Consider the following 24,870-nt stretch of genomic DNA (forward strand, 5'->3'; position numbering starts at 1 on the left):
TCACCCCAAAACAGAGATCTGGGCCTAAATCCATCGTTTTTTTGCCCACCATGCCGTTCCAGTTTGAACCAAGCCATATGCAAATCAGTCTTGACCCTGTGCTTCATGGGTACAGTCCAGCCCGAACTGCCAAGCCAGGTCCTCCCTGGACTGGAAACAAGCATCCTAGGACTGGAAACAAGCATCCTAGGACCGGTTTCGGGGTTTCACCCCTCTTCAGCCAGGATAGTTTGATTCCAGTGGCATGGAGAGCACGGGACCCACGTCTGGGCATACCCTTCCCACAAGTGGGATGGGTATGCCCAGACGTGGGTCCCTTGCTCACTGTGCCACTGGAATCAAGCCAACCTGGCTGAAGGAGGGTGACATACCCTGAAACCGGTCCTAGGATGCTTGTTTCCGGGCCAGGGAGGACCTGGCCTGGCAGTTCGGTCTGGACTGTTCCAATGGGGCATAGGGTCAAGACTGATTTGCATATGGCTGGGTCCAAACTGGGGTGGCGTAGCGGGCAAAGGATCAATGGATTTAACCCAGATCTTTTGACTGGGGGAGAAGGTTTGCATTGTCAGCATACCGTCCATCATTTGTTTGCTGTAACATAAAACGAGAAGTGCCACCATATGACATGCTATGAAAAACGTGAATGCCAACAATAAAATTGTACTCACTGGCAGCCTATGCGAGTGTCAGTCACGACAAGTATGCAAACTGCCTGAAACTTCTGCTGAAAAGACTTGTGTGGTAAGTGCACCTGTAGAACTACTGAAACCCAATGGGTGAAGAAAACCCAACACAAAATACCTGACTCGAAGTCCAAAAAAACGCAACACCTGCCAAAGCAACAAACACGTATAAAACTCAGTGAGGGTAGTCACAAGTGCACACCAACAAAAGCGAATGTAAGACATGTATCACTAACCTGAATCCCTGTCAAGATACCGCAACGTTGTCCTCGTGGATCTTAGCAACGATGAGAGATCAGCAAAATAGGAGGGAGCCTGCAGGCTATGTAGCTCGCGCCAACGCCATGGCCGATCACGTGATAAACTAACTACTCAAGCTCGAAACTTAACTTAAGCGGCCATGATGGAAAGGAGTGAAATGACTGAGACTGCATGAAAGAATGCATCTCAAGGAGCTAAACAAGTGTAAAAAGCTAAACAAACGAAGAAAATCGTACACAAAAAAAGAACTCGACCAGATAAATGTAACAACCCAAAAGAAACTCACAAGTGCTCAAGTAATACTAATCCTTAAGAACTATTAAGAGACAGATGATAAACAAAAAGACAGAGTACAGTACGGTTAAAAAATGCTAATATCCTCAAGGATATGCAGTATGGCGAGAAGAATAAATCAAGGGCCAAGGAAATAGACTAAACTAAGACCAACAGTAGAAAGAAAATTAAAGAGTCAAAATAAAAAGTCCCTGTATGCCATGCCTAAAACCCACTGCCCTGGCATAGATCAGTCACCCCTCTAGCTGAGTGCCCTATACCAGTGGTGAGGGTACAGGTGCATGAGCCCTGTACCCCTACGGTGTTTAAGTCCATTCTTAGACATTGTAAGTGCAGTGCTGCCATTAAGAGTATTAGGTGCTGGGAGTTTGTTATTTCGAACTCTACAGCACCATAATGGCTGCCATGAATACTGAGAAGTTTGGTATCAAACATCTCAGCACATTAAACCCATACTGATGCCAGTGTGAAATTTAATGAAAAATGCACACAGAGGGCATCTTAGAGATGCCACCTGAAAAACAACCTACCGCTAGTGTCCAGGCTGAGCGGCTGCCTTCAGCTGCCACCACCAGACATGTTTCTGGACCCCTGGGTCGAGAGCCTGCTGCTCTCGGGGGCCTGAAACAATGCACATCCTGGGACGAGGTGCCAAGCTGGGCAGGGTCCACGAAGGGGAAGCTTCAAAGGATTGCCGCCTTTGTGAGCTTCCCCAGGCCACTTGCTGTTTTCAGCAACTGGTCCCAACTGGTTCTGACCTCCACTTTGGGCAGGGGAACCAGCGGGAAAAACAAGTGAGGAAGAGAGGTGTGCCCACCTCTGCCAACTCCACCCCTCAGGTGGGGGAGGCAAGGTGAAGCACAACTCTCAGTCCCCGCCATCTTGCAGATGGGAGGACCCAGCCAACCAGGTAAAGGCTTATGCCCCCCTCCCACTGGGGGGTGGCATTATAGGGGGTGTACCCACCCAAGGGTAGGGACCCATTGGTCCCAACCTTTTACCTACCTGAAACGACCCTAAATCTAGTATTTAGGGGCACCCCTGAACCTTGCTTCCTCAGACCAGAAGAAACTACAAGAAAAGAAGAAGAAGGATCAAACAGTCGTGCCGAAGCTAACAAGAGGAAGACGCCCACTGACTTGGCCTCAGCCCTACTGGCCTGTCTCCACCTCGAACCTGCTCCTGCGAAATCCCGGTGTGTCCTGCAGCCAGTTACCGCGAAAACCCCGGAGGACCTGCCTGCCTTCAACCACAAAAACTGTCTCTCCCATGAGCTCCTGATTTGTCCATCTTCAACCTCTGGCTACAGCCTGACAACGCAAATCCACAGCACTTTGCACCCGCCGTCCACAGCCCGAGCTCGAGTGGGCAAACACCACGAGTAGGTCTCTCCGGCGATCCTGACCCGAGATCCGGCGACCCCTGACCTGCCTCAAACCTCTAGCTGAAGCCTGCAGCCTAAATGCCGGAAGGTCCCCCCAAACCGCGAGCAGGAGCTGGTAAGAAGATCAGACGCTAAAAGGCAACCCTGCACCCGACACCCCACGGCCTTGGGTGGCCAAACAGACAGTGCCTAACCAACCCCCAACATACCTCTCGAAGTGGTGGTCTCACCCAGAAGACCTTCCTCCCCAAGCCTGCAGTGCCTTTGCAAACCGGAGGTTCCCTATTGCAAGCAACAGGGCGCCCAACATCGAAACAGCACCCTGCACCCGGCCGCCCTAGTGCCGCTGAGGGTGCACCAATAGTGCTGCTTTGTTTCCCCATTTGCCCTGAGTTAAAGTCTAGGAGCTTTGCTCCCACAACCAAGTGGCCTGCTGGTCAGCAGCCACCAACCGGAGGCCCCCATTGGATAACATTGGACCTCAGCACTCTGCACCCGGCCGCACTAGAGCCGCGGAGGGTGTAATTAGAGTGCATCCCTGACCTGGGGGTCCCGAGTCCGCCCCAGAACCTCAACTCCCACTACCAAATATTTACCCTAAAAGCGATAACACTAGTATGACGACGACAACCTAAGTTCTGATAGAAACAACCGCCTTCAATTAATACCCCCTTCATCTCCCAGTACTTGGTCCAAATCTGGCAGTGTTTTGAGGATAGAGTCATTTGTTACACTCATTATGTTCTTTAGACCCTCTTTTCAGCCATTTCCTTCAATACTCCGCGATAAAGAGCGATGGTCACAAGCATCGGGTTTCCTTTTAGAATATTTCCCTACAAATTCTTTTATAGATTGTCCGAGGGGTGTTCCACTCACTTCCCTGATCCTTTCCGCCCTTCCTTGATACGACATCTTTCAGTCCCTTATTAACTCCGCGTGATTTTCCTGTCAGCAGCATTTCCTTTTATAACCTCTGTGTCTGCAGCTTCAAAATAGCCTCTTAAAACGCGGGCCTCTGTCCCTTAGGGACTTCTCCCCCTCCTTAATTCTCAATCCAGAATAAACTAGAGGAGGGAGTTGTGGTGCTTTTCCTATTCTGTTTTAAGCTGCTATGCCTTACACCAAGCCACCGTATTTTCCAAAGCTTCAAGGCTCGAGTAGGGCCCACCAACCCACACCCGCAAGCCGGACCCTATTCTAGCTGGTCCACTTCTGCAGGGAAAAGGGGCATGCACTTTGGGCTGCAGTCTACGAAAACTGGCAGGAGAGCAGAACATTGGTGCCGCCAGCTACTTACGGAGGCTTGGTTGGGGGCCGGGTTATGGCAATGTGAGCGCAGATAGAGGAGCCCGGCTAAGATTGCAGTCACTGAGATTTGCTGGTTAGGGGCGGTTTTGCACTACCGCTCTATTTCGCCAAAGAGTTGATGCTTTAATCACTGGAGTATTTTGCGTACTTGCCCTCCTCTCTGGTGATGTTTCCATCTTTTCTACTCAAGAGAGGTCAGCAGCCACAATCTTTCTGTTCTCCGCGGCAGCCACGCCCCCTCTGTGGCTGCTCTTCCGTGCCGTTATGCCGCTGTCCAACCTCCAACCTACCGCTTTCCAACTGGCTCCTCCATGGTCCTAGTTGATTGATAATCCCGGTAATATAAGCCGTCACCAACTCCAAATGAAGTGCATGAAATCCTTATTTCCAGTGCTTTTGTTGCCAGCTTAAGACTAAGGTATGATTAAAGCATGGCAGAAAGTGCTGGAAAAGCCCTTAAAGCCGTGGTCAGGCTGCAGATATTATTTTCCTTTTCTTAAAAATGGCTAGTTTAAAACTTCTCAGCCCCCTGCCCTGATTGAGTGGGGCACGCCCGGCGAGTCCATAGGCTGCACCCGATCTCAATCTGGCCACCTCCGTGGGTCACCGGTGGCTCTTACTTCGCGGCCGCCAGCAAACGGCGGCCACACTCGTCCTCACACTCCTTAAACCGATCCTGTTGCTTGTGCGTTCACCGTCTCACAGATCCAGTTATTTAGGACGGCATGGCACAGTCTGTGCCACATCCACCCCTTTGTACCTCTCAAACATTCACTCACCAGGGTATTAGTTCTCTCCAACTACCCATTGCTTTCCTCATGGGAACAGTCCAGCCTGAACTGTCACGCCTGGTCCTAGGATGCTTGTTTCTGGATCAGGAAGGACCTGGCTTGGAAGTTTGGGTGGACTGTTCCCATGAGGAAAGCAATGGGCAGTTGGAGAGAATTAATAGTCTGGTGAGTGAATGTTTGAGAGGTACAAAGGGGTGGATGTGGTACAGACTGTGCCATGCCTTCCTTCTAAATAACTGGATCTGTGAAACGGTGAACGCACAAGCACTTTTAAAAAAGTCCTCTCAAACAAGATCTTGCCCGGTGGCTCCTTGGTATAGTACCGAGCTTAGCCTCTGTAAGGGCCCATGCAAGAAGCTGGAGAGAATATGGAGACAAGAGTACACCACTGATAACAACATTGCTTACAAAGCTGCGTTAAAGCTATACCAAGTGAAACTGCACCTTGCTAAAAAAAGTTTTGGGATACTAGAGTTATGGAAGCGGACAACAAAGCAAAGGCAATTTTTAAAATCGTTGATTCCTTTCTGCGTCCTGTGGTCTCCTCGAGAGCCTGCACCCCCTCTAAGAATAAGTGCAAAGAGCTTGATCAGTTTTTCATGTAAAAAAAATTTCCCTGTAGAATAAGTTTTGGGATTCCAGAACCCTCTTTGCAGAATGAGGGGCTGAGATTAGCTCCCCCTCCACTCACGTATGCCACCTTAGACGCCTTCACCCCTATCCCCCTTGCTTAGTCCTTAGCAGCCCTAAAAAGCCTTAAATCTGTCTCTCCCTAGAACCTTGCCCAATCGTGGTTCTAAATATGGTGGTACCAGCGATTAAACCATATTTTCAACTCTTCATTGGCTACGGGGGTAGTTCCCTTTCTGTAGAAAAAAGCAAAAGACCTGCCACCTAAAAAAGAATAGGCCTGTAGTTTATTGCTTGCTTAGGGTACGGCAGACCCTAAGCAAGCAATAAACTACAGGCCTATTTCCCTTCTTCCTGCCTTCTCCAAAGTTCTGGAGAAAGAAGTTAATCATCAACTGTCCATATATCTGGAATCCAACAGTATTCTTCACTCTATGCAATCTGGCTTCGGCCCCCAATTTAGTACTGAGACAGCACTCTAGGATTTGACGAAGCACATCCGAAACGTCCTTGATAGGGGGAGGCAAAGCAATGCTGATAGTGCTTGACCTCCTAGCGGCATTTGACACGGTACTTCATCTCAAGCTGCTGAAACGATTACATGAAATAGGAACCAGACATCAGGCTTATAGCTGGCTGGCATCATTCCTGGACAGACGGTCGCTGGAACTCTGGCTGCCACCTTTTACAGCTCATGCCAGGCCCCATTTGGTGGGAGTGCCACAGGGGTTGGCTCTCAGCCCTACGCTGTTTAACGTTTACTTGACACCCCTTGCAACGTTGGCAGAGTCTCTTGGCGCTAAGGTCATCTCATATGCAAATGACACACAGCTGTTGTTTACAAGACACTGACTTAGATGAGATGGAGATTTCCGACAGTCTTACCAATGTCTTTCAATGGCTGGAGCTGCATCACCTAATATGCAACCCGGATACAACGGAGACTGTGACCTTTGGAGCGGTCTCTCACAACTTTGTGGTAGACTGCTCGCCAAGCAATTGGCCACATCCTGGACCCTTGAAAACTGTGTCAAGAACCTAGGAATTAAAATTGACAGCTCACTCTCCTTCCTCCCACAGATCCAAGCCTTGACGGGGTCATGCTTCAGCGTACTCCGCAAGCTGAAAAAAGTTCTACCGTTCCTCTCGGAGGCAGCGGGTAGAAAGGTGGTGCAGGCCCTAATCACATCTAGACTGGACTACGGGAATGCTCTGTACCTGGGTCTCCCCAACTACCAGGTGTGATGTGTGAAAGGAGACTAAGTTATTTTCCTTTGAAAGAGGTATTGGGTACACATCAGGTTACACAATGCTGGGGTTACGAAAGGCAGGGTGAAGTTTGGCACACAGTCTCGAACGTGACAAACGTGACACGTAAGAGGACAAAGCCTCATTACCATGAATCGGCAGGCTACCTGAATCTTTGCTGTTCCTCAGGAAGACGACTCAAGCAACTGTAGTTTTGCAGCATCTCGGTTCCTAGCTTCACAGTAGTATTAATCACTAAAGAGCCCACATAATAGCCCCACCCCTGCCTCATGAACCAGGAGCAGGGCATAAAGCCCAAAGAAAGAGGGCCATTTGCTTTGCCGCTATGTCCTAGCCCATTATGAAGGTGCATCATTCCTCTATTAGTAATCACAGGGTCTAACAAACGTGCATATGTGTCAAAATTGGTTAAAGGAAATAATTTTATATCTAAAAGTTCCTTGCTTCACTTCACTTAAACTAGTTTATAAAGGCATTCTTCCAGATAACAATGGAAAACCCTTGACAATATATTTCTGCTCAAGTATTAGGGCATGTCATCCAACGCAGAGCAATTGCTTAGATACCACGAGGACTCTATTTGGTTGATTTCGTGGTGTTAGAATGAATTGCATAATTTTGACTATTGGAGACATTGTGGATTTAAAGAAAAATTGAAAATATCTGGGTGGTCCTCTCCCAAGCCTTCTGTTTCACTCATTTAAAACTCATTTGTTGTGACTGCATGTGAAGCAATTTAAACATTACTTTACATATATAGACACTGAAAATAGCATTCCTTTTCTCTGCTTCTAGTGGCACTCATCACGAGTTTACTCACCTTTTTACCTTTTTTAGTCAAAATACTGCAAACAGATGTTACTTACCCTGTAAGCATCTGTTCTCGGCTTGTAGAGCTGTAGATTCACATGCTTTGCATACTCCTGCCATCTAGTGCTGGGTCTGGATGTTTGTTGTTTTTCTTCGAAGGAGTCTTTTCCAGTCCCAAGGCAACATTCACTTTCTAACATGGGTACCACTATACATTTGGTGGCTTATCAAATGTGTCATGGTGAAGTTGCAAGTGTCCTAACTAGTGCCTTAAAGAAGTACCCCGTGCCTATTTTGAAACTTAAGTATGATGAAAAAAACACATCAATAGCAAACATAGTATAGTGAGAGGCATGAGAGAAGTTTGTTGCTGGTTTTGGTAGCACATAAAAGAGGATGGAAGAGAGAGTTATTATTGGTACAAAGAGTATTAGGCTATTGCTCTGCCACTCAATTTCCCCAACCCATACACCAGACATGGACTCACCCTGCAGTGTCTGTAAGCACTGTCCTGTCTTTATATCCCAGATCTTCACAGTGGAGTCGGCATTTCCTGAGACAAGGGTGTTATCCCGCAGCTCCATGCCACTGGTCAGAGACTGGTGACCCATGAGCGTGTGCAAACAATTTCCACTTTCCACATCCCAGACACGGATAGAGGTGTCCAAGGAGCCGCTCACAATATGCTCCCCATCAAACTGCAAAGAGGAAAGGAGAGTACTTGTCAGACAGCATCCACCATGGAGAACAGCAGAACAAGTCGAGTGAAAACACAGCAGCACAGCAAAGGATGAGAACAAAAAGGGATAAAGCAGCAAACATCACATGACATAGGGCAGTATTTCATGGTAAAGGACGCAAAATGGAGATACTTTAGAGATGGAGTGTCCAAGGGTAGGCCCAGGAGATAGAAATAACCAATGACCATGTACACAATTTCCATTTAGACTGCATGAATGAATGTAAACGTATCTTGTGTGGATAAGCCAACAATCTGGCATTGGTCTGAGCCTCCCATCCTATGTTGGACTACTGTTCTATTTAATTTACAACAAGAGCACCCATAAGAGGTCGGCCAGGGACCGTGGGAATCATGTAATTATAGACAACAAAAGGTCCCTAGGAGCGAGTAAAAATAGAGAAGGGAATCAATAAGGACCCAATCAGTGCTTATTTTTAAAGACTTGTCCAGCCGGACAGTGGTCATAAATTTTACTGATATAGTAATTATGCAACAGTTACAAAGAGAATTCGCAAAGTTGGACACAAGCCTGTGTTCCGTACAAATAATGGAGAAAACATAAACAACAAACAGGGTTCAGGCAAAAAAATGTTTGTTACAATTGTAAGTGGATGGAAAGTAAACTTAACAAACATTACATAGAGCACCCTTATGTATAAGGCATAGTATAGTTAGGTACATATAGGGTGTGTACAAGTGTCGACGGCGTTTCGATCCTACACACGCAATATTAGGATCATCATCAGGACAACATTAATAAGGCCTGTACAATTTAACCGGGATCATACGGGAGAAAGCATAAACCGCGATCCGGGTCATGAAGGAGGGATGGATGGAATTAGAAGTACGATGGAGAAGGAGGCAACCACAAGACTGGGGAGGTCGTGTGGAAGGGGCTCGCTGCAGGCCGCGTTAACACACGTGAACAGGAAATAAGGGAATCCAGAATTAGTACGCGACGGATACAAACAATTGCCAGCAGTCGGCAAGGTCCGCGACTGGTGGAGACAGCTTCAAGGGGATTATCCCGATCCGCGGCAATGCGCGTTCGCGGGGTGATTTCCGGAATCCGGCAGTGCGGCTGCCGTATCACCGGACCTTGCTCCCGCACTGCCGGATTCCGGAAATCACCCCGCGAACGCGCATTGCCGCGGATCGGGATAATCCCCTTGAAGCTGTCTCCACCAGTCGCGGACCTTGCCGACTGCTGGCAATTGTTTGTATCCGTCGCGTACTAATTCTGGATTCCCTTATTTCCTGTTCACGTGTGTTAACGCGGCCTGCAGCGAGCCCCTTCCACACGACCTCCCCAGTCTTGTGGTTGCCTCCTTCTCCATCGTACTTCTAATTCCATCCATCCCTCCTTCATGACCCGGATCGCGGTTTATGCTTTCTCCCGTATGATCCCGGTTAAATTGTACAGGCCTTATTAATGTTGTCCTGATGATGATCCTAATATTGCGTGTGTAGGATCGAAACGCCGTCGACACTTGTACACACCCTATATGTACCTAACTATACTATGCCTTATACATAAGGGTGCTCTATGTAATGTTTGTTAAGTTTACTTTCCATCCACTTACAATTGTAACAAACATTTTTTTGCCTGAACCCTGTTTGTTGTTTATGTTTTCTCCATTATTTGTACGGAACACAGGCTTGTGTCCAACTTTGCGAATTCTCTTTGTAACTGTTGCATAATTACTATATCAGTAAAATTTATGACCACTGTCCGGCTGGACAAGTCTTTAAAAATAAGCACTGATTGGGTCCTTATTGATTCCCTTCTCTATTTTTACTCGCTCCTAGGGACCTTTTGTTGTCTATAATTACAGGACTACTGTTCTATAGCACAAAGTTGAAAAACTCTAGGTTAACACAGACACAGCCACCTTCAACCCTGAAAGCTATTTGTAAGAGGCAAGAAACCTATTATACAAAATACTGTAATAAGAGTACTAACAGAACAGACCTGTATGCCATTTCCCCCATTTTGAATCGAAAGCCTTTTACTATGTTACCTGCAAGGAGTAGACTCTGTTGGTGTGTCCTTGCAGTGTGTGAATGCAAGTCTCCGTCTCCGGGTCCCAGACCTTCACAGTGTAATCATAAGCACCGCTGACCACCTTCTTGCCATCGTACTGCACACAGCGAACAGCAGCCACATGACCCATCAGTACATGCAGACACTGTCCAGTCTCAATGTCCCAGAGCCGCAGGGTGGCATCACGTGAGCCGCTAACAACCCTGTAGTGAAGATCAGGAACAAGAATTCATTGGGATTCCGATATACTTATGCTTGCTCTACATCTTTCACAACTGCTTCGCAACTGCCTGTGCGACTGGCAATACAGGAAAACATTTCTCTGACAGGACAATGTTTATTTTAATGTATTTGTAGGCGAGCCCAGCAAGAATCTAGCTTTGTATACCTGAGCCCAAGGCCCAAGTTTGTTAATCACTGCCCCACACATGCCCAGCAAGTTTTTTATGACATGCAATCTGAAGTACAGCATACGGCGTGATGGGATGAGTGCTATGAAGGATAAAACCACGTTATATTATTTTATGAAGGCAAGACAACTCTACCTCACATTATTCTAGAATCAGAACATTCAGCAAGTAAATACATGCCTCAAGCTAAACAGAAAGTGGATGTCAAGGACTTATCTAAAGTTATTTGTAACAAGGACAGAATTCCTTCACTCACTAACAGCATCCAACAACCAAAGATTTAACATGAACCTAGACAGCTTCACACCGCCAGCTGACAGCCGATGTGAAATTACTTGGATTCTTCCCACAGACCTCTCCTTCAAGAAGCACTCCGCCAAAAAAACAGAAAAAAAAATGTCCCCAGCTTGAGTGACTCGTACAGCAAAAACAGAGATTACATACAACTAACAGAACTGTATTAGTAATGTTGTTCTGAATAGTAATAGTAAACTACTTCACATATGTAACATGCAAATAAAGAGGATTTGAAAAACATACCACGTTACCAGCTTTCCTGCCTGAAAAAGTAAATCCCTTTCTATCTAAAAAAAACAAAAACTTTGAATAGTACAGACCTTACTCCTCCCCCACCTCGACGGACAACACTCTGTCCAAAGGAGTCAACAAAACCACATTGGCACTGATCAACATCCTACACCCTACAATGCGTCTTAGTAAGGGCATGAAAGAATTCAACCAAATCATCCCTGTGCTGATGGAGCTGCACTTGTTCCATTTCCAGTTGCTCACCATCTTCACAACCACACAGGTCACCTACAAATGTATCAGGACCTACGCCCCTGAATAGTGGGCTGAAAATTAACCATTTTAGGCAATCTGCACCTCGCAGAGCCAGGACATTACTAGCATGGGGTCCAAGAAATGCCAGACAGAAAAGACCAGAGGGGAAACAGGATCATAGCCTCCAAGACCAGCAGAATGACCTGTATACTTTAAAGAATATTAGCACCCTACACAATAAAAACTAACCTATTGCATGCTACATTGTAAAAATGGTCATTTACCATACACCTACTGTCCATAACACAGTTTGCACTATTAAAGTACAGCCTAGGAACATTAAAAGCGTACTCAAGGAGTGGGAAGACAATTTGGAACCCTAAGTAAGTAATCTAAAGTCTATCAGGTCAAAGTGGCATGATTTAAAAATAACAGGTTATTTATTGACACATAGGAAGGTATTGCAGACAATGACAGTATTTATACTGTAGAGTGTGACAAATTAACAGGGGCTCTGTGACCTATGTTAACCTCAGAAGTTTGGACAGCCTCAACTGTCATCGACAACCCTTGGGTTCCTCTTCTCTTACTGTAGGCAATGTTTTCGATTCAATACACAAGCAGATTCTACCTGCAGATGCTTCTCATACAGGGTGAATGGACATCACAACCTGCATATCACTGATCAGGACCCCTTTTGTGAACCTTACCAGAAGGGGAGGGGAGGCATCCATTATTCTTTTATTCACTGTGCATTCCTACTTCTAGTAAGATCCAACCCATTCCCTACTTACTATGTTGCTGCCTGTAGCTAGAAACGTAGCATTCTGTGTGAGCTTTGTCTGCTTGGAGCAACGTAACTGGACTGACCTTGGTCCTCTTGCTTCAGGAGCCCATGCAAAGTGGAAACTCAACCGTAAGCTTTGGGCTACTAACTTGCTATCAGGCAGGGATGGTCCTTGGATTGTGACCTGTGCAACGCAGACATTTTGATATTTGAAGAATAGATGGATATGGCCTTCTCCAAAAGAATCGCATTTGCAGGGCTTGCAGAGTTTGTACACTGAAGACTGGTCATCTTAACTGGTGGCCAGTATAAGCAGATTTTAACTGTTTTCTTACAGTCTTTACTTCCCTGTAAAAGTCAAAGCCCCATTTCATCAACTATATACCATTGACTGGACTTTGATTTTATGGGTAGTCTTTGTGTAGCATGCTGTATCAGAGGTTCTAACCCCATCACCTCCTTGGGTAAACCTTGGCTGATTTGACCGTTCCAGAGGCAAGTGCCCATTGGATTAGCATATTTAAGTGCAACAGCATTGGCGATCCTCAGAAACTAGAGGAGAAGAATAGAGAAACAGGATAATGCCCAGTCATTAATGATTACCCTGTGCCAAGGCACCAGCAATAATGAAGAATCAGGTCTTCAGCAGGACTGGGGTATCTGGAGCTTGGGAAAATACAGCACATTTTCTCTGATAAGAGGAATTCACGTGACCAAAACAAGCAAGGCATAAAAAAGGGCTGACCTTGTGGAGAATTGAGCAGATTTAAACATCCACCCCAGTACAGGAGAACATCTCTTGGGAAAAACTTCTCCCCTTCCACTTGGGAAACAAACTGAAGACATAACTCCTGAAGTAAGAGGAGTTCTTTGTAACAACTGCATCTATACAGCCCGTGAAAACGTTCAATAGAACACTGTGACTGACCCATCACTTGAGTACAGCACAATGGAGCTTCCTTTGAATATATGCTTCACCAAGAGCATTGTCCTGGAGGGACCTGACACAAAGAGAATGAGGTAGTTCTTCTTAAATAGGTTAAACACTGCATCACTGTCTGCAAGAACTTATATGGTTCTTGGTCCAGGTCCAGGTCCATGGCAATGGCCTTAAACTTCAGGTGACGGGTTTATAAATCTCAGTCCTTAACATTCCTGAATTCTAGAATCTGAGTTCCTTCAAATAAAGAGCTGATAAGCCATACTCGGATGAACCTGTGGTCATTCCGGTGTGAGCTGTTGAAGTTAGAAAAAGGGGCCAGTTCAAAATCTGGGATTCCAGAGAACACCAGGGAAAACAGATATCAGCATCCTGAACATAAATGGTTTAATGAGACCATCTGAATAAGAACTGAATTACATTTTGGGTAACATGGCAATAAGACCAGAGATGCTTAACCAGGACTGAAATGTCCAAGTCAGAGGACTCAATCTATCAGCAAGAACCCAGGAGAGCTTCATCAAAATGGTGATTAGAATTTTAGAGGCAACTTATTAATTGATCTCAGAGACCATTTGTGCTGCACACAATAACGTTTGAGTACACAAGGGCTGGTACATTGTCAAACCACTGGACAAAGTTCCCCTAAACAACTGTTAACAGAGTGAGTTAATTCAAACAGTGCTATAGATTTCGCCCTTGGAAGTAAATATTGTGACTACGTCTGGACTGGTAGGTAGTCTTTCACAAATTTGCTATTAAAACAAGAGATCGCTGATAATGCCTTGGGAATAACACTCAGCTAAAACGTTGAGTGATGTGCTTTCTTGATTGTACAATAGAAGTCTGCATCTTTGAGATCTACAGGTGACAACTACTGCTGATCTGCATGGTCTCCAAGCTAGCGCCAGCAAGTGGAAAGATCTCATAACAGAAGAGGTAATCAGGTCGTAAGTACCCAATATCAGCGGATGTCCCTAGTTACCTTGTTTGGAGGGGGGGCAAATAGGGAGCAAAAAAGCACTTTGGGGGGATGTCAGTTATTTTGTAGGCACTTAATACCTCATCAAAGTGCTGCCACTTCCTAAACTGTTTTGTTTTTTAATGCAGGGCATCTTAGAGGAACATTCGAATACCCAAGGGGCTTCTGCACTAATTGATAAGCAAGTTTGATACATCAAACTATCCATCTGGAGATGGACCGCTTTGAAGCTGCAAAACCAGTTCTGATCGATCCATAGTTAACAAATAGTTGATCAGATTTTCTCATAGATCTGGACCTATCCAGATAGAATTTGTAAAACCCTTTTCAGGTCCAGAGAGTGTAAGGCCTCTCAGCTGGAGTGGAGGGATTGGGAAAAAAGGTGGGTAGAGAGATGGTCTGATTCACATGAAAATCTGACACCACCTTAGGAAGGAAAGATGGGTGCGTTCTCAACACGACCCTATTAAGATGGAAAACTGTATAAGGTTCTTTAGGGCAGAGAGCCTGTATTTCGCTCACCAAGAAAACCGCCTTCCAAGAAAGATGTTGTAAGGTTGCTTTGTGTATGGGTTCGAAAGGCGGACCCATCAATTTCGATAGCACTAGGTTTAACTCCCAGGCTGGTGAAGGAGGCCGGACCGGAGGGTAGACCTTCTTTAAACCCTTTAAGAAATCCTTAACAGCCTGAAACTGAAATAAAGAAGGCGAGCGTCAATATGCAGTTAAGTGCACCTTAATGGAAGAAAACTTCAACCATGCTTTCACCAGATAAAGTAGGTAAGGAAGGATGACCTCTTCCTGACCCTTGGTTGGATTACAGTTGTTTTGCACACACCACATATAAAACCGCTAACACTTGCATGCATACGAATGCCGCGTGGACGGTCTTCTTGCTTCCTTCAAAATGGACATGCAGTCCTGCGGTAGTCCTAGGTGGCCATACTGGAGGACCTCAGGAGCCATGCTGCCAAGTTCAGTGAGGGAAGGTTGGGGTGATCAATCCTCCTGTTCATCTTTGACAGCAGGTCCGGTCTGCACGGCAGCTTTCTGTGAGGGCATTCTGATAGGTGCAGAAGGTCCGAGTACCACCATTGTCTCTGCCAGTCCGGGGCAATCAGTATCATCCTCATGCACAAATGAGACAGCTTGGTCACCACCTTCTGGATAAGCGGAAGAGGTAGAAAGGCGTACACAAATGCCCCTGACCAGTCTATCAAAAGTGCATACCCTTTCGATCCTGGTCGGTAGAACCTTGAGGCGAAGTCTCGGCATTTCGTATTTTTGTCGTCCACGAAGAGGTCGATGGTGGGACGACCCCATGACTGGAAGATGTCTTCGACGACCTAGTCGTTGAGAACCCAGTCTTCTCTGTCTTCGAAGTGACGGCTGAGAGCATCCGCTCTCACGTTCTGCTCTCCCGGCCGGTGGACTGCTGTGACTGACAGATTCCGCGCCAGGAGCCAATGCCAGAGTGTTTGAGCCTCCAGTGAAAGTGTGTGTGAGCGAGATCCCCCCTGTTTGTTCAGGTAGTACCATTGTGGTTGTATTGTCCGTCTGCACTAATACTGAGTTTGCCTGAATCGAGGGAAGGAAAGCTTTGAGGGCTAGGTGAACTGCTCTCAGCTCTAGCCTGTTGATGTGGTAGGATCGCTCTTATAGAGACCACAGTAATTGAGTCTGGAGAGGACCCATGTGTGCCCCCCAACCCTGCAGTGAGGCGTCTGTGATCAGCATCTGAGCAGGCAGAGATTGATGAAAAGGAATTCCGACTTGCATATTTCCTTTTCTCATCCACCAAGGTATGGACGCTCGTGCAGCATTCGATAGACTTATCTTGTCGTCCCAGCGAGCTGTCTGTTGGTCCCACTTGTCCTCCAGATCCTGCTGAAGAGAACGCATTCGTAGTATGGCATTGGGAACGAGGAAGATGCAGGATGCCATCGACCCTAGCAGGAAGGCAATCCGACGTACAGGCAGTTTTCTGTTGTACAGAACCAGCTTGCATTTCTGTATGAGGGAACACTGTCTCTCCTCCGAAGGAAACACTTTTCCTACCTCGGAGTCTAGCAGAGCTCCTAAGAAATGTATCTTCTGCGTTGGCTGTGAAGTTGACTTGTCTAAATTCACATGCAGGCCCAGCCGATGACAGCTCGTGACGGTTCAAGAAATTACTCCTCACGCTGTCTGGAGAAGGACCTTTGAACAGCCATTCGTCCAAATACGGGTACACAAAGATGCCCCTGCGACGCAGTGCGGCTGCCACTACCGCCATGCACTTCATGAACACTTTGGGGGCTGACTTCAACCCGAAGGGCAGAACTTTGAACTGGTAATGAGAGGATCCCACCAGGAATCGTAGGTATTGTCTATGATGCTGATTGATCGGGACGCAAAAGTATGCATCTTGCAGATCCAGCGAACACATCCAATCCCCCTGTCTGAGATGTGGATATATTTGATGGAGAGCCAACATGCGAAACATCTCCTTTTTGATTGATTGAGTGTCCGCAAGTCCAGAATGGGTCTGTATTCTGCCTTCTGGCCCTTTTTCTTTACCAAGAAGTATCTTGAGTAAACCCCTTTCCCTCTTTGAGATACTGGCACCCTCTCGATGGCTGACTTTCTGAGAAGGGTGGCAACTTTTCTCTGCAAAAGCTTTAACTGGTGACACGATGGTGGAACTGGAGGGATTGAAGGGGGACGGTGTCGAAAACGTAGAGAGTACCCATTCTGCAGCGTAGCGAACACCCACTGGTCCTTTGTGATAGCTCGCCACTCTTCGAGATGATTTGTGATACTTTCCCCCCCCCACACTGGAGTGGTGAACCGCGACGGGGGAAGTGAGTACTCATTGCTTTGTCTGCGTCTTGGCGGAGTTGTTGTCTTGACGCTGATTTCCTCCTCCTCTGGAGGAACAACTACCCCAATACTGCGATCTTTGCTGGCCTTGCTGATCCTGATTTTTCTGCCAATTAAGGGTTTGAACCCTCTGTTGGGAGGATCGCCGATTGTAAGGACGGAATCTCTTACGGAATTCCTTCTTCTTTTCAAGGTCCACTGCCTTCAGCGTGTCCAGTTCTGTTTTCATCCAGGCCATCTCTTCATCCGTGTGAGTCCCGAACAGAGAGGAACCGGAGAAAGGAAGATTGAGGATGCGTGACTGCGCTTCTGGCTTGAGTGCTGTAAGGCGGAGCCAAGAATTTCTTCTTGCGCATACCCCATGAGCATAAGCATGAGCCGAAAGGGTAGCTCCATCCGCCGCAGCACTGATGACCCGGTTAGACACCAGACTGCCCTCTGTCAGGATTTCCTCAACATCTTTGCGATCTTCCTGTGGCAACTTTTCAGTGAATCTCTGTAGTGAGTCCCACAGAGATCTGTCGTAGCGGCCCAGGAGTGCCGATGCGTTGGAGACCTTCAACATGGAGGCGGAAGTGCCACAAACCTTCCTTCCCCAGGAATCTTGCGTCTTACTCTCCTTATCTGGTGGAACAGTGGAGGAGGATGCTACCGCATGGGTTTTCTTTGCCGCAGCAATTATGACTGAATCCGGGGGAGGATCAGCTCTAAGGAAGAGCGGGTCGTCCTCTGGTGAACGGTACTTTAAGATTCTCGCTGGGGCGGTCTTAACACTCGCCGGTGTGAGAAAGATGTCCATCACTGGCTCTATGAGGCCTGGTACCAAGGGAAGCAGAGGCTTAGATGCTGCTCTTTGGTGTAGAGTCTCAAAAATCACAGAGGACTTGCTTTGACGAGTAGGCATAGGGATACTCAGCTTTACCGCCCCTCTGCCAAGAATGTCCTGAAAGGTGTAGATGTCGTCCACCGGAGAGACCCTCGACGGCAGACTGCTGGTCAAAGTAGGCGAGTAGTCTCAGTGGGACGTACGAGTGGAAGAAGAGGACGGAGTCGGGGATCTGTGCGCCCTCCTGCTGCTTCTTGATCTAGACCTCCTTCTGTGCGAGTGCACAGGGCTGCGAGCTCTGGCTCTTGAAGGAGATCGTTCTTTATCCACTGCTTGTATTAGACGAGCCAACGGAGATCGTTGTCGATTGATGAAGCGCAGGCATCACCAAAGTCTTCGACGCCGATTTCTTCCTCGTCGGCAGCTTCGACGTCGATGCCGACGGAGAACAGGTCAGGACTTTTCCTCTCGACGTCGACCGAGTTCTCTTCTTCTGCTGCCTCACAGGAGACCTACCTCTTTCAGAGAGGCCATAAAGTCGAATCCTCTCCCTGTCCTTGATGGTCCTTCTCTACAACTTCTTACAATGATGGCAGTTGTTAGAAGAGTGAGACTCAGGGAGGCAGAGAATACACACAGGGTGTGTATCTGTTCTGGCCTTCTTTTTGCCAAAGGAAGGGCAAGGATCGAATAAAGAAGTCATTTTTAAAGAAAATAAACCTTTTCTGGAACTCGAAAAAGGTGTTACTTGCACTCTAAGACCAAAAGACGTCGAGTGAAAGCAGGAAAACTAGATTTCTATAAGATATTTTGGACAGAAAGTCAAAAAAAGGAAGACCTGAAAATCCAGGGTCCTGACCGAAGGAGCCGGAAATAACAACTGACCTGTCACCCCTGAGGCATGATGGGAAGCTAGGGGTCATGGCTGCCTTAAAGGCACGGTGCCAGTTTTTGTTGAAAATGCTTTCATTTGCTATGCTATTGATTTACAATGCAGCCTGTAGGCTAACAATGTCTACTTTATTTGCAGTTTACTATTTATGAATACTTTGCCGATTAAAAAACAGTTCAAGTGCTACTTGCCCTCCTGTGTTTTTATATATATATTGGCAAATACAGTCTTTATGTGTGCAATTACATTGTTTAGCCTCCTATTGGGAGCTGCATTGGTATGAGAATTTTTTATATATATATATATATATATATATATATATACACACACACACATACACATACACACACATACACATACATATATATATATACACATATATACACATATATATATTATCTACTGTCCAAGGTACAGCCCGAACGGCTGAACAGAATTACTTGAAATTTGGCAGAGAGGTAGTCCTCAGCTCAGGGATGTGCCTTTTGCATATATGGAGTCAATCTGTTCAGTAGTTCCTGAGAAAATTGCAGTTAAAAGCACGTACATATCTATAGCCGCGCACCGTGCAAGCACCGTGCGAGCACCCTAACATGCGCAAGCATAATTCTGATTGGTGGTTACATGTTAGTCAACGTTCGAATCGGTCGAAATCAGGAAGTGTCGGCCGCCATTTTGTTTGTTTTCAGTGCGAGAGTGAAAAAGGAAGGTGGCGAACGTGAAAAGGGGGCAGGGTAGAGAGTTCCTGCCTCCCTAGCCTTTGTCAGGGGGTCCCTGAAGGACCCCGAAGGCAGAAAAAAACATTTTAATTTTTTTTTTTTAAACGCGGGGGTGCGCGCACCGTGAAAACCCCCCCCCCCAAAAAAATATTTTTTTAATACGTAGTTTATTGTAAAATAAATATATAAAAAAAATAATAATACATACATAACTTAGCATTTAAAAAACCGTACAGGGGGCGTGGCTTGGACGGCAGTGGAGATGGCCGCCTGAATTAGTCACTCCGTCGGACCGGGGGAAAACGCTGTCCTTCCCGAGCCCTGCGACCGACTGATCGTGCATCAGGTGGCGCAGGCATCGCCTTGCAAGGTGTCTGGCGTTTGGGGAGCCCTCTGTATTTGACGGCGGAGGCTGAATAGTCTACTTTTGAGAGGGATTCGCTTCGCGACGCGCTACGAAGAAAAAACAAAATGGCGCCTACCTGAAGGTCTCGATTAGATGGTCCCGCTCGGCTGACCCGACGTCTCACGGCAGGTATATAATTATCTGCGGAGCATAACTGCTCACTCGCACTGATGTCGCATAGATGTCAAGGTACTTTCAGCATCTTTAGTAACTTTGGCGAGCTGTATGTTAGTTTATCGGCATGCCTGACTTCAAGATGGCGGCGATGCTGAAGGGCTTCTGGCTACACTAACGTCTATTAAAACTCAGACATCCAAAATTATCGTTTGACCTCGCGAGACCAGCGCGAGTCCAGCGCATGCCATGGGTCTCCTTGTGAATCGTTTGATGTCCTCTTACAGCGCTATTTCAACATCTGAATGCCATTTCATTTAAGCATGACTCGTGTCTTAACAACTGGTAGCGGCCTTGGCACTCCAGTTTTTCCCCTCTGCTGGGGTCCTGTCTTTGAGCTCTGATGCTCTAGTGTGCTCTATCTGTTGTGAGTTCTGTCTCTACGTGCGAATTGCGGAGGGAGGGAGTTGCACACCAAGCTGGAGACAGGATTGTTCTCTTTTCCGGGCTAATCTGTGCAAGCTGCTATACTACCGGACACCACTGGCTACCTACTTGGATCAATACCTTTTATCTGCGACATACTGCTACACTGCCTTCTGTCGGCTAATCCTACCACACCTGGGCAAATTAACGGCAATCAGCATGTGTTGTGGCCACCTGGCCCACTGGAGCTTCGTAAGTACCCACATAATGACCATGCATCGCTACAGAGAGCCGCTACTATCTTTACAGGGGTCCTTTTTGAGTCATTCTTTTTCTTCCAGCACGGCGCTTTTGGGAGTCTCTAGGCAATTTCATTAACCAAGCAGACAACCAACTAATTATCCAATTAGATACCACAACCTAAAAATCTTTAAAATGTCTGACCGCGATTCCAAGTTGATGCACAAAAGAAATAAAGGTGAACCCTCACAGTCAGATTCACCCATCAAAGTGAAACCAGATATCAACAGTACATTGGACCTGATCCTTAAAAAGCTGGCTGATGTCCATGAGATGGCCAAATCAACCAAACAAACTACAGAAACTATACAGCTGAAGATAACGGCCATTAGAGCAGATATGAACACTGTGAATAACAGACTTTCTGTAGCTGAACAGAGGATCAGTGATGTTGAGGACATTGTAACCAAGTCATGTAATGAAGCAAAATCCTTGAAGAATGTGTCGTCTATGCTCATGAGACAGACAGCTGAGTTGGAAGACCGTAATCGAAGAGGCAACATCCGAATCCTTGGTGTTCCGAAGGGGTCGGAGGAGGCTCTAGGCTCTTGTTTAGCCTTTCTAGAAGACTGGATTCCTAAGTTTACTGGCATAACGTTTGATCATCCTTTTGAATTGGACAGAGCACACAGAATCCCTTCATTTAAATCCTCATCACGGCAGGGGGTCCGTCCAATCATCTGTAAGCCTCTGCGATTTCGACAGGTAGAAGCAATACTTAGCTATGCCCGGAAAAACCATCAACTCATCTGGAAGGGTCACAAAATTATTTTTACCCAAGATTTTTCGAAGCCTACTGTTGATATGCGTAGGGGTTTCCTAAATCTAAGGGACAAGTTGAGGAGCAAAAGTATCCTGTTCTCTTTTGTTGGCCCTACTAGGTTTAAGATCACTGATGGGGGAAGACACCTCTTTTTCAACGATCCCAGAGACCTTGCGAATTATCTAGAAGGCCCTCCTACTCAGGACATGGACTCATCACAGCTCTCTGCCAGTAAGAGGAAGTCCTCACCAGGTCCGGCGTAATGCGTGCACTGATTCCATTGTACCTCTTAACATTGTTCCCTTCAGAAGATCCGGTGTATTGTATCTATTCATAAGTAATTTGATATTATGTACACGTCCTTTATTGGTTGTGATGGTATTTGGTTGTGATGGTATTTGTTTCTATTTAGGCTTGCATTTTAGCCGAAGGTTGGTTGATAGTTAGATATTGGGAAGGTCTGTATATGATCTGATTATGATGTTTCCTCCGGAGTGCGGGTGGACACTTCTGTCGTCGCACCTCCCACATGCTAAGTATTCCGGTTGGGGTGGGGAGGGAGGGGAAGGGGGGTGACTGGGTTGAGAGCGCCCACGTTTTCAATAACGTTTTCACTGATTTTATAGTTGATTCCTCGGCTGCTCTCCATCTACTTTTCTTTCTTTTCTTTTCTTTCTTTTTCTCCTTCGCCTTCATTCTTCTCCTTTCCTGGCTTCTTCTACTCGCTAGACATGTCTGGTGCCCTGTATCCCATATACAATTTTCTGGATGTGAATATCTGGCTTTCAAGTTTATTATGCTGTTGCAGATATATGATTTTGATGGCTGTCATATGAGCCCTGCTATGTGGTATTTAAAATATTTGCATTTGTTCCTATGTCAAGACCCATACTTATTGAGTTCACCATTTGAAACCGTTCCTGATGGCCACGAACAAACAATGTGCCCTATCGAGCGATTTCAAGATAGTGTCTCTAAATGTTAAAGGTCTTAATCACCCTGTGAAAAGACGTAAGGTCTTAGAGTATTTAGCCAAGACAAAAAGTGACATTGTGTTGTTACAAGAGACAAAGCTTTCTGAGGATGACAATAACCTCATTAAATGTAACTGGATTTCGCAAATGGCATGCTCTCCAGCTGATAAGAAGAAACGAGGTGTCATTACCTTGATTTCGAGATCTGCTAACATAACGCTAGAATCCTATGCACACGACAATGAAGGTCGCTTTTTGATCACTCACTTGAGGAGAGGCGAGGATTTATTACATGTGGTCAATATTTATGGTCCTAACACGGATGACCCCTCCTTTTGGTCCAGCGTTTCAGACAGGTTAGATAGTATACCTCAGGAAGATCTTATAGTAATGGCAGGAGACTTCAATCTACCTCTGGATCCGATAATTGACAGGCAGTCCAACTGCCATTATCAACCCACGAGCTCACACGCAGTACTCACAACTATTTGCTCTAAACTTAATCTCAAAGATCCCTGGAGACTCCAGCACCCAGACACACGGGATTACACTTTCTATTCGGCCCCTCACAACTCGTACACTAGGATTGACTATATCCTTGTCTCTGGGGCATACACCTGTCTCATCGAGTCTACTGATATAGCCCCAAGGTTGATTTCTGATCATTCTTGCATTTCTCTTAAATTAACGGGAAGTCACAAGGAACAAACTCCCAAAAGATGGCGGTTTAACAACAATGTCTTGTCAGACCCTGAGGACAGAGAGAAGATTGCGGAGGCCATTACAGACTATCTTGGTCATAACAAGGTGACTGATACTAATATAAATATACACTGGGATGCATTGAAGGCCACTGTAAGGGGGCTAGTCATTGCAATAAAAACAAAAATAAATAAACGCCTGAACCAAGGACTACTCCAGCTAGAACGAGAAATTAGAGATTTAGAGACTGCCCACATTGCTTCCTTAAATGATTCTACTCTATTGCTGACTTTGACACAGAAGAAATATGAGTACAATAAGATATTAAGTGAACGCGCGGGGGTGTGGATTAATAAATTTAAAGCTCTGAATTTATGTGAGGCCAACAAGGCAGGGAAACTTTTAGCTTCATATCTTAAACATAGACAAAACCAACATGTCATCTCTTCAATCAAAGATGCTAATAATCAAACTCATACGACACATAATGGCATTCTCAGTACTTTTAAACAATTTTATCAAGACCTGTATTCAAATAATCAGACTTTTGACAGTGAGAGGTGCATTGATTTCCTCCGTGATCTCAATCTGCCACAACTCTCAGAAGTGGATTCTGCCATGTTAGGTATGGAAATCAATAGCTCGGAGATAGAAAAGACGGTCAGGTCCTTGAAAGAGAATAAAGCGCCAGGGCTAGATGGCTTCATGGCATCCTTCTATAAATCCTTTTTATTTCAATTAGGTCCTACTATGAAACAGGTTTTTAACCATAGTGCCACCACAGGACACACGCCTGACTCTATGTCCGAAGCTAACATTGTCGTTATCCCCAAGGATGGGAAAGACCCTGTATATCCAAAACATTATAGACCTATTTCGCTTATAAATGTTGATTGTAAAATATATGCCAGAATTCTTGCGGTTAGGCTAAATTCGGTCCTTCATAAATTGATAAGCAATTCCCAGGTGGGGTTTCTCCGGAACCGTTTATCCAATGTTAACACACGTCTGTTATGCCATGTATTAGAAAATGCTGCAACTAAAACTGAACCCTCTGTTGCCATCACGTTAGATGCCGAGAAGGCCTTCGACAGAGTCTCTTGGGCGTTCTTGGAACGTTGCTTGCATTTCTTTAATTTGGGTAATGATTTTATTAAAATGGTTATGTCACTATACCTAAAACCGACTGGCCGTATAGCTGTTAATGGGTCACTTTCGGAGGCCTTCCCTCTTTATCAGGGTACCAGACAGGGATACCCTTTATCCCCATCACTTTTTCTCTTGGCATTGGAACCTCTTCTTCAGGCCATCAAACTCAACACAGATATTACAGGAGTTGATATCAATGGCGTACGAGTCAAATTGGCCGCATATGCGGATGATATTTTGATAGTTCCAGAACGCCCGGATTCCTCAATTACAGCCCCGATGGAAACTATAGCATTATATTCTATACACTCCGGGTATAAACTCAATAGAGACAAATCGGAAGTTAAACCATTAAACGTGTTTTGCACTAGCGATATGTTGGGGGAATCTGGGTTAACATGGCAATCGGGTTACATTAAATACTTGGGGATTGAATTTGGAAACAATATTATGGACACCCTGTATCAAAATGAGAAGGTGCTTCTAGAGAAAATTAAGAAACTTTTGGATGCCTGGTCCCCAAAATTTATCACATGGTGGGGGAGAATTGAGACTGTCAAGATGATGGTTACCCCTTTAGTTAATTACCTCATAAGTATGCTTCCACTTATGTTAACTG

At 45.9% G+C, this 24,870-nt stretch overlaps 1 protein-coding gene across 2 annotated transcripts in view; it reads right to left on the reverse strand.

Moving 5' to 3' along the window:
• The window catches only part of LOC146806345 (F-box/WD repeat-containing protein 7-like), a 458,999-nt gene that overhangs the window by 17,216 nt on the left and 416,913 nt on the right, over positions 1–24,870 (reverse strand). For both annotated transcript variants that reach the window (XM_085623550.1, XM_085623549.1), the window contains exons 11-12: positions 10,194–10,419; positions 7,918–8,128 (exon numbers count right to left, since the gene is read on the reverse strand). In XM_085623550.1, the coding sequence (XP_085479676.1) occupies positions 7,918–8,128; positions 10,194–10,419 (437 nt within the window). The remainder of the gene's footprint in view (positions 1–7,917; positions 8,129–10,193; positions 10,420–24,870) is intronic.

This window comes from Triturus cristatus, chromosome 8 (genome assembly GCF_964204655.1).
Source record: "Triturus cristatus chromosome 8, aTriCri1.1, whole genome shotgun sequence".
Lineage (NCBI taxonomy): Eukaryota > Metazoa > Chordata > Amphibia > Caudata > Salamandridae > Triturus > Triturus cristatus.